Raw genomic sequence first — 19,610 nt, forward strand, 5'->3', positions numbered from 1 at the left:
AAAAAGAAGAGGAAAAAAAAAAAAGTATTCTCATACAATTTGATGAACTTGACCTACACCTATGAAAGCAGTAGCTCAAAAGAGGGAACAAGTACTAACAGCAAGAATGATTCCCACCCCCTCCACACACAGAGTAGACAGGAATGGGAAACTTGGACATTGGCTACCCAAAATGGGGGGCGGGAGGCTACAAAGGCAAGAAGTGACTGGCTTACAAGCTTTCAAGAGGGAACCTAGATCTAGAGGGCCCGGAGGAAGGTAGAATCTCCAGTGTGTAGTATTCAGTCTGACTAGGCGGGGCTGATGCAATGAAATGCAGAAGGGTCTCTTGTGATACAATATTGAATAATTGTTATCAGGACTGATTGTGAGGGTTGGAAATGTAAAGGTAGACGTTTTATAGCAAGGAGGGGAGTGATTAACTTTTCAGTTTAGGAGGGTAATAATATAATTAAAATATGCATAGATAAGTTTCAGTATCTATTTTGAAAAACAACTGGGTGAGAGGTACTTTCTCAAAGTAGAGTTGACTTTAATGACAAATGGAGCAAAGATTTCTAGACTTATATTTGCTGATGGAACACCAAATGAGGAGAAATATCTGCAAACATCCATTAAATAATCAGAATGAGGAATGCACAAAGCACAAATATAGGAATCTTGAAAATCATAAAAAGTGAAATGGAATGGATAAATATAAATATTCTAAACATTGTTGTTGCTAAGTGCCACTGAGTTGATTCTGACCCATAGCGACCCTTTATAGGATTTTCAAGGCTGTAAATCTTTGTGGGGGCAGAAAGCCTCCATCTTTCTTCCACAGAGCAGCTGCTGGGTTCTAACCACTGACTTTGTGGTTTGCAGTCTCGTGTTATCTTAACAGCAGGGGTGGGGAACCTTTTTTCTGCCAAAATTTATGACATTATTCATGGACCATACAAAATTATCAACTTATAAATTAGCCTACTATGTTTGATAAAACATTTAGTTAACTCACCCCAGATATGATAACTGGAACTGCAGTTGCCTTGGTAAGGACAGACCAAATTATTTCAAGGGCCTTAATGTAGTGGTTATGAATTGGGCTGCTAACCCCAAGATCTGCAGTTCAAAACTACCAGCTGCTCATGGGAGAAAGATGAGGCTTTCTGCTCCTGTAAAGATTTGCAACCTCAGAAACCCTGTGCAGGGTCACTATGTGTTGGAACTGACTCCACAGTACTTAACAACAACAACAACATACGTAGTCCACCTGCCAGGCATTTCCTTGTCCTACAGAGTGAGCAGATCAGGTATTTGCCATTTTGAATCAAACAATCATATGGTTTATGATTCTGGGAATGACAGATTGATGTGGAATGACATCCTGTAGTCAAAAAGAGCATTTCAAGACCTATTTTGAAGTACAGTGCTGTCTGTGACAGTATAATATGCATACACCTATAAGGAAAACCAGTTGATACCACTATTATTCATATTTAGTATCCAATCACTAAAGCCAATGATGATCAAATTGAAGAATTCTGCCAACTTATTCACTCTAATTGACCAAACATGCAAGTAAGATACATTGATAATTGCTGGTAAGTTTGGAATGCAAAAATTGGGGGTAAAAAGAAGAGGGATCAATAGTTGAAAATAGATGCTTGCTGACAGAAATGATGCTGGAAATCACAAGATAGAATTTTGTAAGACCAATTACTTCTTCACTGCACGTAACAAGGGAAATCAATGGTAACCATACACTCGGACCTCACTAGATGGAATAAGAATCAAATTGATTACATCTGTAGGTAGAGACAGTAGAGAAGCTCAATATCAACCAAACCAAGGGCAGGGTCCAACTGTGGAACAGACCATCAATTTCTCTTATGTAAATTCAGACTGAAGGTGAAGAAAATTAAAACAGAACCAAAATACGACAAATATATTCCACCTAAATTTATATATTATCTTGAGAACAAATTTGATGCATTAGAATCCAGTGACCAAAGACCAGAAGAGTTTTAGTATGACATAAGTAACATCACATATAAAGAAAACAAAAGTTCACTAAAAAGACAGGTAAGATTAGACCAGAATGGATGTCAGAAGAGACTCTGAAACGTGCCCTTGACCATAGAGAAGGTAAAGTGGCTAGAAGTAAGGACATAAGAGCTGAGAAGAAAATTTCAAAGGGTAACTTGAGAGGCAAAGTCAAATAGTATAATGAAATGTACAAAGACCTGGAATTCGAAAATTGAGAGGAGAACACGATCAGCATTTCTCAAGCTGAAAGAATTGGGAAAAAATTCAAGCCTCTGACTGCAATATTGAAGGTGTCCTGGTGTGACACTGTAGGATAGTCTGAACTATTAGGCACAAGTTTAGCAGTTCTCATTTATAAGCCAACCACTCCTCAGAAATCCTATACAGGTTCACTATGAATTGGAACTGACTTGGTGGTACATAACAACAACAACAACATGGTTAAAATATTGAGTGGCTCAGAAAATACCAAAAGAAGAAAGTAATAAGAGCCACTGTACCAGAAAGAAATAATTGATGGTCAGCCATTTCAAGAGATATAGCATATGATAAAAAAATCTATAGTATTCAAGGTCCACTGACAGAATTGGCAAAGTTGTCAATGAATTCATTTTGTTTGACTCCACAATCAATGTTCATGGAAGTTACAGTCAAGTAATCAGAGGACGTATTTCATTAGGCAAATCTGCATCAAGAGACCTCTTTAAAGTGTTAAAGAGCAAGGATGTTAACTTGAAACTAAGGTGTGCTTGACCCAAGCCATGATATTTTCATTTATCTCATTGTTATAAGGTGCTGTCAAGTTGGTTCTGACTCAGCAAACCTATGCCCAACAGAACAAAACACTGCCCTGTCCTGCACCATCCTAACAATCATCATTACACTTGAGCCCATTGCTGCTGCCACTGTACTGGTTCATCATGTTGGAGGGTCTTGCTCTGTTTTGCTGACCCTCCACTTTACCTAGCATGATGATGATGTCCTTCTCCAGGGACTGGTCTCTCCTGATCATATGCCTTTAAATATAAGAGATGAATTCTCACCATCCTGGATTCTAAGGAGCATTTTGCTGTACTCCTTGCAGCACAGATCTGTTTGTTCTTCTGGCAGTCTCTGTTGTTGTTAAGTTTTGTTGATTGAGTTAGTGGTGACCCTGTGTAGTGTTTCCGTGAAGCTGCTGGTGAGCTTGAATCGCCAACCGTGCGATTCAAACTGACCTTCCAACACATTAACCCACAGCGCCACACCAGGACTCCATTAGTATTATTAATAATGTTCTTCTCCAATACCATAACTCAAATGCATCAATTAGTTTAGTTCTTCCTTATTCATTGTCCAACCTTCCCATGCATATGAGGCGATTGAAATTGCTCTGGCTTGCATCGGGCTCAAACTGACATCTTTACTCTGGAACATTTTAAAGAGATCTGGCATAGCAGATTGCCTAATGCAATATATTGTTTGATTTCTTGACTGCCGAAGCTTCCATGAGATTTAATAGTGGATCCAAGCAAAATGAAGTCTTGACAACTTTAATCTTTTCTCCATTTATCATGATTCTGTTTATGGTCCTGTGGTGAGGAATTTTGATTTTTACACTTAGGTATAACCCATACTGATCTTCATCAATAAGTATTGTAAGTTCTTTTCGCTTTCAGCAAGCAAAGTTGTATCATCTGCATATCACAGGTTGTTAATGATGCCACATTCTTCTTCAAATAATCCAGCTTCTGACATTACTTGCTCTGCATACAGATTAAGTATAGTGAAAGAATACAACTTTGGCACACATCTTTCCTCAGTTTACACCATCAGTTTCCCCTTGTTCTGTTTGAGCAATTGTCTCTTGGTCTATGTACAGGAACGAGGACCACATGGAATACACAGAAATCAAATTAATTATATCTGTGGGAAGAAATGGTGAAAAACAAGTCTCTGTATCATACTTGGTAAAGAGAAAGACCCCAATGAAACGCAGTGACATAGTGACAGTAACAGTGGGCTCCAACATAGTAAGAATTTTGAGGATGGTGCAACATCAGCCAGCCACAAGGCCAGGGGCAGATAACAGCCCATCAACTTGTCAGATGCAAGTTTAGACTGAAGCTAAGAAAATGAAAACAAGTTTAATCAGAGCCAAAATATGGCTTTGAATATATCCCACCTGAATTCAGAGATCATCTCAACAACAGATTTGGTGCATATACTGTCACATCATATGCATGTGAATTGGTTCTGTGTCATCCTAAAAGTAAGGAGCTCTGGTAGCGTAGTGGTTACGAGTCGGGCTGCTAACCTCAAGATAAACAGTTTGAAGCTACCAGCCATTCCTCGGGAGGAAAATGAGATTTGCAGCCTTGGAAACCCTATGCAGGGTCTTATAGTTGGAACCGACTCCACGGCACACCACCACTACCACCACCACTATCCTAAAAATATATATACATTTAAAAAAAATAAAATATCATTATGAACACATGTATTAAACGTTTTTGATAAATTTCAACACATTGTAATTCTTTACTTTATTGAAGTTCACATTGTTCCATCTCTGGCCATTGGGATTTCTTCATTTGGCTTCTGAGTCCTGAACTTAGTAGTCACTGATAACTTCCCAACTTTCGAAGGTAATTTAGACTCATCTTGACTTTTTTTTTTTGCCACAAACCTAGAATCAAAACTTCTCGTCGTTTCTTTTAATGGGAAATGGTATTCTAGAGTCCCAGACTATAAGCTAAAGATGTTCCTTCCTACTGGGTTGGTTCTAGGCTTTTTTAGTGGATACAGTTGTTGTGAAGTGCCATTGAAGTTGTAGGTTTAAACCGCCAGCCTTGCAGTTAGCAGTCCCGTGGTTATCCTGTAGCACCACACCAGAACTCCATGGATTGTATTTTGTTCATGTTGTTAAGTGCCATGGAGTTAGGATATATTTGTATCTATCTAGGTTGAGCTACACAGTATCCTCTCAAGAGGACACAAAGAATCGTAGCACTCTATACTGGGCTGCTATGCATTCCAACTGACTAAACAGCATGCAACAACAATATTTTCATCTTTTGTTAAATTTCACATTATACTTAAAACTAATTTAAATACTATCAGCAACAATTATTAATGAAAATTATTTAAACGTTTTTTTTTTTTGCAAATGTATCCCTATTCTCCTTCATGGTTGCTCTAAATTTACACTTTCAAAAGATACAACCTTTGTGTACTATAATCTCTCTCTCTAGCTCCACAAGAGATTATATATTTATAGTACATTTATACCTCTTTGCAACCAGAGATTACATGAAATTTATTCTCTACTACTGTGATTTGCTAATAAGCATAAAGTTAATGTTTATACTAACCAGTAATTTCATCAGTCACTAATTAAAAACACTTATTTGAGAACTATAGAATGTTTAACTATGTAACACTTCATTGCTGCGCAAATATGACATGCTGACTGTTGCAGATTCATGAACTCTTTGTTACTGGGCCATGATGGCATAAACATAAAAATTAAGAGTAAGCATTTAGAAACTTTCATAGCAGTCTGATATTGTCTATCCTGAAGCATCCGATCAGTATATGTTTGATCTCTGTTAGACTGAAAATTTAAATAAAGGAAACAATACTAATCTTTAACAAAAATAGTTTCAAAGACACGGTTGTATAATTGATCCCTATTGTTATCATGTTATTGTTAGTGCCATCAAGTTCCTTCCGCCTCATAGTGACCCTGCATACGTTTTCCAAGTAGTGAACTAGTAAGTTTGAACCCCCAGCCTTGTGACTAGCAGTCCAGTACTTATCCTACAACACCACACCAGGACTCTGTCATTTCAAGTAACTGACAGTAATTAGGCATTTCAGAAACATGTACAAGACACATCTAAATATCCATGAGAGAAACTTGTGTATGTGGGCTACTGATGTTTTCATAGACAGGATGGATTTGATCTAAATTTAGTTTGATTTAATTTGGCAGAGACATAAAGCATGAAAATAAATAAACTTAGAACTACAGGTACATAAAACAGCATGAAATTGGCCTGTCTATAGTAGAAAATTTGTACTAGTTAGAAAAGCGAGCTAAGTCAGATTGGAATTGTTGTTTGAAGGCCTTAACTGCCAAGGTAAATAGCCAAGACATTTTCTTACAGATGGTAGCCATTCATTCCACAAAGGATTATGATTCTTTATTGTATTCTGAGTTCTCCACCAGTGAACAAAAGAACTCACATTCATTTTTTCAAATAAACAGATTAAATAAGTGAATCTGTTGTTGTTGTTATGTGCCGTGGAGTAGGTTCTGACTCATAGCGACCCTGTACAGGGTTCCCGAAGCTGTAAATCTTTACGGGAGCAAAACACCTCATCTTTCTCCCACAAACAGCTGGTAGTTTCGAACTTCTGACCTTGCGGCTCAAGTGAATCTGAAATATTAGATAATAGTAAATGATATGAAGTATAGCAATATATTTTTTTCCAGGTTTAGAATACTTAATTTACTAAGTTTCATTTATGTAAGTTAATTTGCAAATCGGGTATTTGAAGCTGGGTCACTTTCCCTTGTAGATATTTGTTCAATTTCAGTCATTAAGTAGTTGCATGTTGTTGTTGTTAAGTGCCGTTGAGTCAGTTCTGACCCATAGCCACCCTGTACAGGGTTTCTGAGGGTATAAATCTTTACGGGAGTAGAAAGCCTCATCTTTCTCCCATGGAGCGGCTGGTAGTTTCGAACGCTGACCTTAAGATTCGCAGCCCGATTCGTATAGTTGATAGAAATACAAAATAGTATATGGAAAAAGTTATGTGTGCAATAACAATGTGTTGTTAGCCCAACAAAGTACACAGAAGGATTTTATTATCTCAAATGCTGCTGCATACAAAGAACAAGCTTAATTTAGAGGAGGAGAAAAGAGGAAGAGGAAATGTCAGATACCGAGGTGGATTTCTGGGCAAGTTGAAAACCTTTCCAAAATTCATAGCTTAATTATTCACAGCCTTTTAAAGATGTACAACTTTCCTTTTACATGACAACATTCACCAACTGTTCATATTATTTGAAGTTCAGCTGAAATCTTTTCTCCTGTCAAATAAGTGAAAAACAGAAGAACACAACAGAAGTCATCTCTAGTGTCTTGAGTATTTTAAAATATTTTCTTTGTACTTTTCACATGACATAGTAACATCATAAAGGTTTTAATTAAAGGGGCCTTAATGTTTTACTAAGGAGCTCTGGTAGGGTAGCAGTTACGAATTGGACTGCGAAACTCAGGGTCAGCAGTTTGAAACTACCAGCTGTTCTGTGGGAGAAAGATGAGGCTTTCTGCTCCTGTAAAGATTTACAGCCTCGGAAACCCTGTACAGGGTCGCTATGAGTTGGAACCAACTCCACGGCACATAACAACAACAACAATGTTTACTATCTGGTTGACCGATTGGAAGAGATCCGTATTTGTGCCCATTCCAAAGAGAGGCAACCCAATGGAATGTGGAAATCATCGGACAGTCTCTTTGATATCCCATGCGAGTAAAGTTTTGCTAAAGTAATACAGAAACAACTGCAAGCATACATTGACAGAGAACTTCCATAAGTTTAAGCTGGATTTAGAAGAGGCCATGGAATGAGAGATAGCATTGCTGATGTCTGATGGATCTTGGCTGAAAGCAGAGACTATCAGAAAGATGTTTACCTGTGATTTATTGACTAAGGAAAGGCTTTCAATTGTGTGGATCATGACAAGCTATGGACAACATTGCGAAGTCTGAGTATTCTGGACACTTGATTGTGCTCATGAGGAATCTGTACTTGGACCAAGAGGCAGTTGTTCGAACAGAACATGGGAACACTGAATGGTTTAAAATTAAGAAAGGTGTGCAACAAGGTTGTATTCTTTCACCATACTTATTCAACCTGTATGCTGAGTAAATAATCCGAGAAGCTGGGTTCTATGAAGAAAAACATGGCATCAGGATTGGAGGAAGACCATTAACAAACTGATATGCAGATAACACAACCTTGCTTGTTGAAAGTGAAGAGACTTAAAACATTTACTGATGAAGATCAAGGAGCACAGCCTTCGGTATGGATTGCATCTCAATGTAAAGAAAATAAAAATCCTCGCCACTGGACCAATCAACAACATTCTTATCAATGGAGAAAAGATTGAAGTTGTCAAGGACTTCATTCTTCTTGGATTAACTATCAACACTCATGGAAGCAGCAGTCAAGAGACCAAACGATGTATTGCATTAGGCAAATCTGCTGCTCAAGACCTTTTTAAAGTGTTGAAGAACAAAGATGTTTCTGGACTGTAAGATTAACCACTCCCCTGTTTTTGTTACAAAACTTCTACCTTTACAATTCTGACAGTTGCAATTAGTCATAACAATTATTCACTATTGAATTATACGAATCTTATCCCCATGTCTTTTCACCAAACCCATCTAGACAAGTTGAGAACTATTCAGTGGGGACGCTTTCTCCTCTCCTCCCCTCCATGCTCTTAAACTAAACTCCCTCTTGAAACCTTGTAAGCTAGTCACTCCGGCCCTTAACCCCCCCTCAATTTAAGGAACCAAAGGCCAAAGTGCCCAGCCCCAACCAACCTGTGTACAGAGGGATTAGAATTGATACTTGATTTGAAGACTCCTACCCACTCTGTTGGTATTTAGAGTTAGTACCTCCATGAGATTCATCAAACTGTAGCAATTTACCCTTGTTTCCTTTATCAAAAAAATTTTTGTTTGGTGATTTTCCTCTGGTCGAGTTCTGATTATCAAGTTGTCGAGGCTAGGTCAAATGGGTACTGTCTGTAAGGTTGGGTGTTCTTGTTCATCTTCCCTCACTTAATATCAGATGGATGCTTCGTTTTCTCTGGTGTTTTATAAAATTGGGAGCAAAGGGGAAATTGTTGTTGTTGACTAGTGTCTAGTTTGATCCGTCTCATAGCTACCCTGGATAGGGTTTCCAAAGAGCAGATGAATTTGAACCATCCACCTTGCCATTAACATTCCAATGTTTACCATATAGCAATAAAGGAGATGGGAACATTTATTTAGTCTGTCAATTGTTTACACACAGGGTTCTCAATATGATACCCGTAATATATAATTTGCATCCTGCTTAGCCCTAGGCTCAATCTGCCATCTTGGTCTAAACTTCGAATTGATGTTTAGATATTTTTATTTTTGTTTTTAATGGTTTTTACGTGGCACTGTGGGTTAATGCATTGAATTGCAAAGTTGCTTTGAACCACAAAGGTGGTGGTTCAAGCTCAGCAGCCTCTCCTCAGAAACCCTATAAGGGGTCACTATGAGTCAGTACTGAGTCCACGGCACTTAACAACAACAACAAATAACAGTGTATTATAGTTCTGGTTTTAGCAAAATAAAAATGAGCGACCAGACAAATGAATAGACACTGTTGGATTTTAATACTTCTTATATATTGTCTTTCAACAAGTTAATTTAATAAAGTTTTCATAATTATATTTCATAGGATTTAGTCTTTTGAGACAATTATAAGATATATTTTTTAAATTTTTCATCAGTTCTGTCTTCTGAGCAAATGAATAGTGGTGGTGGTGTGCCGTGGAGCTGGTTCCAATTCATAACAACCCTACATAGGGTTTCCAAGGCTGAAAGCCTCATCTTTCTCCCGTGGAATAGCTCGTGGCTTTACTACCAGCTGGTAGTTTCACTACACTACCATAAGGTTGCTTGTGGAATGTTTAAAGTCAAGATAAAAGTTGTTTCAAGATTGATTAGCACCTGAGACAAGTATTTTAACTCTACTCATTTTCTCACCAGTGTAGATTATTTCAAGTATAATCAGTTGGCATGAAAACTCTCACTCATCCATTAAGGCACAATTCAGATTTTCTCTCCAGAGTTTTCCAAAGGAGCCCTGGTTGCACAGTGATTAAGTGTTCCACTGTTACCTGAAAGGTCAGCAGTTTTAACTCTCCAGCAGCTCTTTGGAAGAAAGATGTGGCAGTCTACTCCCAAAGAGATTACAATTTAAGAAACTCTATGACCAATTCTGTATTGTTCTTTTGGTCACTGTGAGTCAGATCTCTTCAGTGGCAATGAGATTAGGGTCTTCCAAACTATCCAAGAATTGTTCCCCACTCTATACTTACATGATGCTTGTACTGTATTAGTTGTTGTTGTTAGGTACTGTCAAGTTATTTCCAACTCATAGTTAACTTATATAGGGTTTACGAGACTGTAAATGTTTTTATTTTTATTTAATCTTTAAAGTTTAGCTTCCACATATCTTAGAGTGTATCACACAGTAAGTAGGAACTAGGTCTTATGAATGGAGTCCAGGTGACACAATGGTTCGGTGTTTGGCTGCTAAACGAAAGGTCAGTAGTTCAAACCCAGCAGTTCAACCACTCTTCGGGAGAAAAAGACCTGGTGATCTGTTCCTGTAAAGATTTCTGCCTACGGGACCACGTGGGCTAGTTCTGTCCTGTAGATTCGCTAGGAGTCAGACTCTTGTGAACAACAACTCTTGTGAACAACAACCAAGTTGGCTACAGAGTGTCACTTTAATGTAGAATTTCTTAAACTTGACACTTTGACGTTTGGGACTGGATAATTCATTATTGTGCAGATTGTCTTGTGTATTGTGGGATGTTTAGCATCATCCTTGACCTCTACCCACCAGGTGTCAGTAGCCCCCTTTGAAGTCAGGAGAATAAAACATGACTCCAGACATTACCAAAAGCCTTTGGGGTGAGACAGAGGGTATAAAATAAGATTTAAAAACACTAACTTAAGGGAATCAGCAGCAGAGTGTAGATCTATAAAATACAGGCACATTTTATATGCTGTAGTCCTCAGGAAACTGACTCCTAGGACCAACCAAAATCTGTGTCCAGGGTGTGGCTCTCAGTCCATAACTAGGGAAGTGTGGACACTGCCTTTACCTTCATCTTGATCACAGTGGACACTTGATCCTTGACTGACCCGGGACCATCATGATTAGAAAATTACCAGGTGCTGGTTTAGAAGAGTTGCCCAGGTGTCAGTGGGCTTTCAGTTTGTGAGAAGACTGATGGCTCATTCTGGGCAGTGGAGGAGCTTCAGAACATGGAAGGATTCCAGGTGATAGTGTCACTACCTCCAGTGAGGTGAGACAAGGAATTTGGCTAAAGGAAACATGTATGTATTTTAACTGCTTCTACAGTAGCCTGGTTCATGTATCAATAGTTTTGTTATTGTTGTTTTAAAGTTTTTATTGTGAATTGAGTAATAGTTTACATGGGAGGACATCAGCTTTACATGCATCCTATTGTATTTAGTTTCATTGCAATGATTACAATCACCTCCATGCATCATCAAGCCCCCAGCCGTCAGCAGACAGCGCCTCTTCCTCCGATTCCAGAACTCCCAGGCGCTCCATCTCTCCACATCATCGTCTCTGCCTCCGTCTCTGGCATCACTGCTTCTCTGGATAGGGTCCCACTCTCCGCTCTTCTCCCTTGATGTTCCCAACGGGTCCTCTGCTTCTGGACTGCAAAATCAACCACTTCCCTCCTTTTGTTGCAAAAGGTCTGCCTTTACATTTGCAACTCTCACAGTCAGTCCTGATAGCAATTATTCACTATTGAACCACAAGACAGGACTGTAAATCTTTAAGGAAGCATAAAGCCACATCTTTCTCTCTCAGAGCGCCTGGTGGGCTTGAACTGCCGACTTATTGATTAGCAGTCCAGGGCTTATACTACAGAGCTACCAGCTCTCCTAGTATATTAATTATGTTGCTGTTGAGTCAGTTCTGACTTAGAGTGATCATCCCATATTTGGTGTCCAAAGATCAGCTGGTGGGTTTGAAACACCAGCCTTGAAATTAGCAGTCCAGTGCTTATCGTATAGTGCCACACTAGGGCTCCATATTATATTGTAAATATTTTTCATTATAGGTTGTCCTCACCAGACTCTGAATTCCACTTCTGTGTTTTACTCATTTTTATAATGCTAGCAGCACACTTACTAAGTGATTGTGTCATAATAGTTTTAGAAGTGAAAGGATGAATGCTAATTCATCATTCTATAAGATGAGAGGCCCTTGATTTATGAATTCTGGTTCCTATCTCAGTCAGTCCCAGTCATATAAGTTTACTGTGGGAAGTTTGTAGATAACTTAAATGTAATATTAATTTGTTTTGAAGCTCATCCTTAGTTTTTGTTTGGTAATATGAACTGTTTTGTTTTAAAAATATTATGCAAATATGTTGTCCCTTTAAAATGTTACATTATATTCAAAAGACTAATCCTATTTTTTTAAATGTGTTTAACAATTAAAGCGCACTATTCTAGATTTATCATATTTTGTTTGTTTGTTTAAGGATCAAAGTAATAATGAAATTATGATTGGAGCGATGTCAGGAGGAATTCTGATTTATAAGAACAGAGTACGAATGAATACTTTTCCATGGTAAGAACTTCATTCAATCCTTTTGGAGCAATTTTCTATATATAGATATTTTTATTTTATAAAGTAGCTAATAAATTATTTTGATGTTGTCAGCCTAATTGTATGATGTAACCTATGCTTTATCCTGCTTCGTTGAAATATACTTGTTGTTAAGTGCCTTCAAGTTCCAACCCTTAGTGACTTTGTATAGGATTTCCAAGGAGTGACTGGTGAACTTGAACCACCGACCTTGTACTTCATATGGCTTTTCAGTCTGGCGCATTAACCCACAGAGCCTCACCAGGACTCCACTGCACTAGAACATATGAAAATAATTGAATTGCTTATTGGAAAATTTTACTCCTCTAAATATGTACTGTAGCATTAGTAATGATAGCTAGCATATGTTTTTACTCTGCATCTTGCACCATGCTGATTGCTCTAATTATATGATTTCATTTAGATCCACTCATGGGGCCCTGGTTTATTCATTGAAACAGGAGCATGACTGCTGCACCAAGGTCTTAGGTTGACACTGGTGTACATTAGGGCTTGGGGTTTCAAACTCATCTTGTTTCCTTATTGCTCTACTGCAAGTTCATTACACAGGTTGGCTCACCACCATTCTTGGAAATCATAAAAGTCCAGAGTCACTTTGCCTTATCCTATGTGACAGCACTTAACAACAACATAGTATATATTGAAATTACTCAAATTTTTTGTTTGTTAATAAACAATGATTTTCTTTAGGAAAGGATGCAAATATAAATTCCTAAAATATAATTGTTTTTTGTAATTACTTAGATAACATTTTAGTCAAAATATAGTTGGTGGTGGTTGGTGGGCTGTGTGCCGTGGAGTCAGTTCCAACTCATAGCAATCCTGTACAGAGTTTCCGAGGTTGTAAATCTTTGTGGGAGCAGAACGCCCCCCATCTTTCTCCCGTGGAGCAGCTGGTAGTTTCAAACTGCTGACCTTGCAGTTTGTAGCCGATTCGTAACCACTATGCTACCAGGTATAGTACTGATAGTAAATATCTTAGGAAACTGCTACAGCATAGTTAAAATACAAAGATTGTTCACAAAAACATAAATCATGAAAGAAAAAAAATTGATGAATTGTACCTGCTCAAAATAAAAGAATTGTTCATTGATGGAATCCCTAAGAAAATGAAAAGATAATATGTTATTAAGAACTCATATTTAGAATATAAAGAGAACATGTATAGTTGAATAATGATCAGGACTGATATTTAGAATAAGATAGTGTAGTGGGTTACAAGCTGGGCTGCTAACCTCAAGGTCAGCAGGTCAAATCTACCAGTCGCTCTGTGGGAGAAAGATGAGACTTTCTGTTTACGTAAAGACTAACGGCCTTGGAAAGCCTATACAGGTTATGTGACTCGATGGCACTTAAGGACCACAACCATATTTAGAATATATGAAGAGAATTTGTAGCTGAGTAGTAATAAGATGGCCTTATTAAAAAAAGGATATAATTTGAATGGACACTTCTACCAAAGAAAATGTACAAATGGCACATAAGCACATGGAAAAATGCTTAGTAATCAACATAATACAAGTTAAGATCTCAGTGAGGTCTTCACTTCACTAGAATGGCTCAAATTATAAAGACCACCACTACCAAGTGATGATGTGGTAGTAGAGAGTCACTGTACCAAAATAATTTACCAACATTCACCTGTTTCAGGAAGTAGCATATGATTAAGATTCATTGGTAGTAAAGGAAGAAGTGCAAGTTACACTGAAGGCATTGGTGATAAGACATCAATTGAGATACTCTACAAACAGATGTACTCCTGGAAGCCTTTAGTCATCTATGTCAAAAAATTTAAAAAAGAGCTGCCTAGTCAGCTAACTTGAAGAAATACATATTTGTACCCATTCCAAAGAAATATAACTAAACAAAATGTAGAAATTATTGAATCATATCATTAAAATTATATGCTAGCAAAATTCTGAAGATAATTTAAAAATTAATCCAGCTATACATTGACAGGGGACTGCCAAAAGTTCAAGCCAGATTCAGAAGAGAATGTGGAATGAAGGGTATCATTTTTCATGTCAGATGGATCTTACCCAGAAGCAGAGGTTACCAGAAAGATGTTTACCTGTGTTTTATTGATATGCAATGGCATTTGGTGATTGTAACAAATTATGGGTAACATTGCAAAGAATGGGAATTCCAGAACATGTAAATATGTCCATGCAGAACCTGTACATGGATCATGGCAGACATTTTAACAAAGCAGGGGGATGCTGGTAGATCAGAACTGGAAAGAGGTGTAGTCTGTATGTTGAACAAATATTCTAAGAAGCTGGACTATATGAAGAAGACTCAAGATTAGGAAAAGACTCATTAACAACCTGCAGCATGCCAATGACACATCTTGCTTGTTGAAAACGAAAATGACTCGAAGTACTTATTAATAAACAGTGTGGATCACACCTGAGAATATAACAAAAAACTGGATCAAAAAACAACATTATGACAGATGGGGAAGAATGACGTCAATGATTTCAGTCTACTTAAACAATCAACATTTATGGAAGCAGCAGTCAAGAAACCAAATGACATATTGCATTAGACAAAGCTGGTTCAAAAACCTCTAATGTTTTAAAAAAGCCAAGTTTCACTTAGATGACTAAGTGTATGGGTCTTAGAGTATGGGTCTATTTTTCTTAAAGGCTATCTGCTTATTTTATTAGAAATATCTTAATGTGAATCAGAAGACCATTTCAACCCTATCCCCTTTCTCTAAATTATTTTTCCTAGAATTTGCACAAGCTTTAGAATTACATTTTAACAAAGTATTACAGAAGTTTGGGAGAATAACTTTGTTGTTGTTGGATCTGAATAGTCTGCAAAGCAACTAACAACAGACAGTGTTGTTAAGGCTGTTGAATCAGTTGAACTCTTTACCACCCTGTATAGGGTTTTCAAGGAGCAGCTGGTGAGCTTGAACCACTGACCTTACTGTTCAAACCAATCTTGCAGTCCAGCACATTAACCCACAGTGCCACTCCAGGACTTTAGGAAGCCATAAAAATTACTTAATGAAAAAAAAAATTACTTAATGAGAACTGATCATAATTACATCTCTAATTGACATAAGGTACATTTCATTAATTTTTTAATTTAATACTCTGGTAACATAGTGGTTATGAATCAGGCTGCGAACCGCAAGGTCAGCAGTTCAAAACTACCAGCTGTTTCGCTGGAGAAACATGAGGCTTTCTGCTCCCATACAGCTTCAGAAGCCCTTTACAGGGTCACTATGAGTCAGAACCGACTCCACGGCACATAACAACAACAACATTAATATTTAAGATACACCAAAACTCAAATAGTCAAATTACCAAATTTTACCATAAACGAAGAGCTTAGAATTACATTGGAAGTTTTAGATATGATCGTTTTCTAAAGTAGACATTCAATTTAAACAATTGAGTGATAGAATACAGAGGAAAAAAAGTACATACTATATATTATTAGTGTTGTTGAGTCGACTGACTCATAACAACCCTGTATAGGAGTTCTGAGTATTTGAACTACTGACCTTGCTGATCCTATAGCACCACACCAGGACTCCAAACAGGCCTCCAAGGCTAAAAATAGGCAACTAGAGATAACCCCCTCCAATGAGATGGATTGGCCAAGTGACAGTATCGATGGACTCAAGCTTGGCAACAGTAGTGAGGTTGGCCCAGGATCGGGCAGTGTTTCATTCTGCTGTGCCGACTCGATGGCACCTAACAACAACAAGAAGAGATAATCAATTTATAATGAAGTCAACAACATAAAATTATGCAAACTCATCTATAGTAACAGAAAGCAAATCAGTGGATTGGGGAGAATTAAAAGGAGGGAAAGGATGCAAGAGGGATATAATAAAGCTGAAGAAGGAATCTTTGGGGAAGGATGGATACTTTCACTGTCTTCTTGATGGTTTGGCAAGCAGTAGGACACTCAAGAAGTTCATGGAATATTTCATTGTATTTTAATTTCATTCTTCCATGAACTTCAAAAATATCCCCACTGTATATATCAGAGTGCTGGTATGGTGCTGCGGGTTAATGCACTGGACTGCAAAGTCGGTTTCAACTGCAAGGTTGGTAATTCAACCTTACCGGCAACCCTATACAAAGTTGCTGTGAGTTGTAACTGACTTGATCGCACTTAACAATAACAACTGTATGCATTAGCACTGGATTGTTAACCAAAGAGTGACAGTTCAAACCCACCAGCAGCTTCTTGGAAACCCTATACATAGCCACTATGAGTTTGAACCTATTCGATGGTGTTTAACAACTGTATGTTGTTGTGAAGTGCTGTTGAGTCAGTTCCGAACCATAGCGACCCTGTATAGGGTTTCCAAGGAGTAGCTGGTGAGCTTGAACTGCCGACTTTGCAGTTCAAATGGCTTTGCAGTCTAGCGCATTAACCCACAGTGACACACCAGGACTCCTAACAACTGTATACGTATGTCTAAATGTGCCATATTAGATTCATCAAATATATGCATTTACTGATGTCAATATACATTCAATAAAATGTTAAAAATAAGAGGAAGAAAAGAAACCCTCAAAAAATGCCAGAGGAAACCATTTAAGCAATTTAAAGTGATTATATCATTAGCATTCCATTAGACAATTTCAATAAAAATTGAAAAACAAGAAAGTTAGAAAGGAGAATAAATCGATACTGAAAACTTTAGACATGTAGAAAGTCAAAAATAGAAATCCATTATGTCCAGTATTACTAAAAATTAACCATAGTGAACTCTCAAATAATCACTTTATTTTATATAAGTTTATATACCTGAAATTTATCCATTTAAAGGGTTTTGTGGGGTTTTAAATTTTTTTTATTGTGAATTGAGTAAAGGTTTACCATTAAAAGTGTTTTTAGAAAATTTACAGAAAGTATAGTGTTCATCACCCCCGAAAAGAAACTTGTACCTCGTAGAGTCATTCCGTTTCCCCTGTCATTTGCCTCTGCCTCTGCTCCCTAAGTCATAGGCTGTCACACATCTCAATTTTTTTTCACTCTAGATATGCCTACTCTGGATATTTCATGTTAGTGAATCATCCACTACATGGGCTTTTTGTTACTGGCTTCTTTAAGTTACCATAATATTTTGAGCTCCATCCATGTTAAATAACATTCAGTACAAGCGATTGTTGTTAAATGCCGTCAAGTCAATTCTGACCCATAGCAACCCTTTATAGGGTTTCCAAGGAGCAGTTGGTAAGCTTGAACCACCGACTTTGCATTTCAAACGACTTTACAGTCTGACGCATTAGCCAACAGTGCCACACAGGATTCCAAAATAAGTCATTAGTCTAGTCTTGCAAAATTCTACGTGAGATTTCTAACGTCATTACTATTGCTAAGGCCGTATTTTCCAACAACTGGTCCTTTCTCATTGTTTCCAACTTTTGCATTCCAATAGTCAATAATTACTAAAATATCTTAATTGCATGTTTGATCAATTTCAGATTGAAAAAGTTGGTAGAACTCTTCAATTTCATCATCACTGGCTTTAGTAGTTGGTATGTAAATTTGAATAATAGTGGTATTAAACTGGTCTTCCTTATAAGCATATGTATATTATACTATCACAGACCAACATTATGCTTTAAAATAGATCTTGAAATGTTCTTTTTGATGACAAATGCTAACTACATTATTCCTCTTCAGTTTGCTATTCCTCTTCAATTTGTCATTCCCAGCTTACTATGCCATGTGTTTATCAGATTCAAAATGGTCAATACCAGTACATTTTAGTTCACTAATGCCTGGGATATCTATGTTTATGCATTCCATTCCATTTTTGGCAACTTCTACAAGGTCGGCGGTTCAAACTCACCAGTTGCTCCTTTGAAACTCTATCCAGGGTCACTATGGGTCAGAACCAACTCGATGGCACTTAACAACAACAATTTTCCTAGATTCATACTTCATAAGTTCCATGTTTCAATTATTAATGGATGTCTGTAGCTATTTCTCCTCATTTTGAGTTGTGACCCATTAGCAAATGAAGGCTCCCCTGAAAGCTTTACTCCATTTACGTCATCATGGTCAGCTCTACTTTGAGGAAGCACCTCATCCCCATTCCTATTTTTGAGTGCCTTTCAATAGTAGGGGATCATTTTCTGGTACTATATCTGACAATACTTTGGTGTTTTTCATAATGCTTCAATATTCAGTATTCTGGTACTGTCTGGATAGTGTTCCAGATTCATAAGTTTCTCAGTGGCCTTAGAAACCCCACATAGGATTGAGTTGGAACCGACTCCATGCACATAACCACCCTCACCAAACATTCAGAAAGTAGTCCGCCTACCCTTCCGAAGTCTGTATTAGTGTGGAGGCTCAGCTGAAACTTCTATACCATTGGTGATCCTGCTGGTATTTCAAATATCGGTGGAATAGCTTCCAGCATCACAGCAACAAGCCAGCTACCACAGTACAGGTGGTGGTACATTCACCATGTTGTACAGCCATCACCAGTATTTTCCACAGTGACTGAACCATTTCACATTCCCAACAGCAGTGTTTGAGGGTTCCAGCTTCTCCACATTCTTGTCAGCACTTATTATTTGTCTCTTTCGTTTTGCTATTTTGCTGGATTTTAAATGGTATTTCTTAGTGATTTTTATTTCCTTGATAGCTAATGATTTAAGTGTTAAAAAGCAAAGATGTGACTTAGATGTGCCTAACCTAGGCCATGCTCAGTCACCTTCAGAGCATGCGATAGCTAGACAGTGAAGAAGGTAGACTGAAGAAGTGATGCTTTTGATGGTGTTTCTAAAGAATATTGAATATACCATGGACTGCCAAAAGAATGAACAAATCTGTGTTGGAAGAACTATAGTCAGAATGCTCCATAGCAGCAAAGATGGAGAGATTTTGTCTCTTATACTTTGGGTATGTTATCTGGAGGGACCAGATCCTTCAAAAAGGGACATCTTGCTTATTAATTTAGAGTGTCAGCAAAAAAGAAAAAGATCCATCTTCCATGAGATAGTTTGACACAGTGGCAGTAACAATGGGCTCAAACACAGAAATGATTGTGAGGCTGACCAGGACGGAGCAGTGTTTTAATCTGTTGTACATAGGGTTACTATGAATT

The 19,610-nt window shown here is 37.7% G+C and overlaps 1 protein-coding gene across 1 annotated transcript in view; it reads left to right on the top strand.

Annotated features, from left to right (window-relative positions):
- PTPN4 (protein tyrosine phosphatase, non-receptor type 4 (megakaryocyte)) overlaps positions 1–19,610 on the top strand; it is a 222,426-nt gene that overhangs the window by 104,249 nt on the left and 98,567 nt on the right. Inside the window, exon 9 of the mRNA XM_006868745.1 lies at positions 12,384–12,472. Coding sequence (XP_006868807.1) covers positions 12,384–12,472 — 89 coding nt within the window. The remainder of the gene's footprint in view (positions 1–12,383; positions 12,473–19,610) is intronic.

The sequence above is a fragment of the Chrysochloris asiatica genome, unplaced genomic scaffold (genome assembly GCF_000296735.1).
Source record: "Chrysochloris asiatica unplaced genomic scaffold, ChrAsi1.0 scaffold00123, whole genome shotgun sequence".
In the NCBI taxonomy this organism is placed as follows: Eukaryota; Metazoa; Chordata; class Mammalia; order Afrosoricida; family Chrysochloridae; genus Chrysochloris; species Chrysochloris asiatica.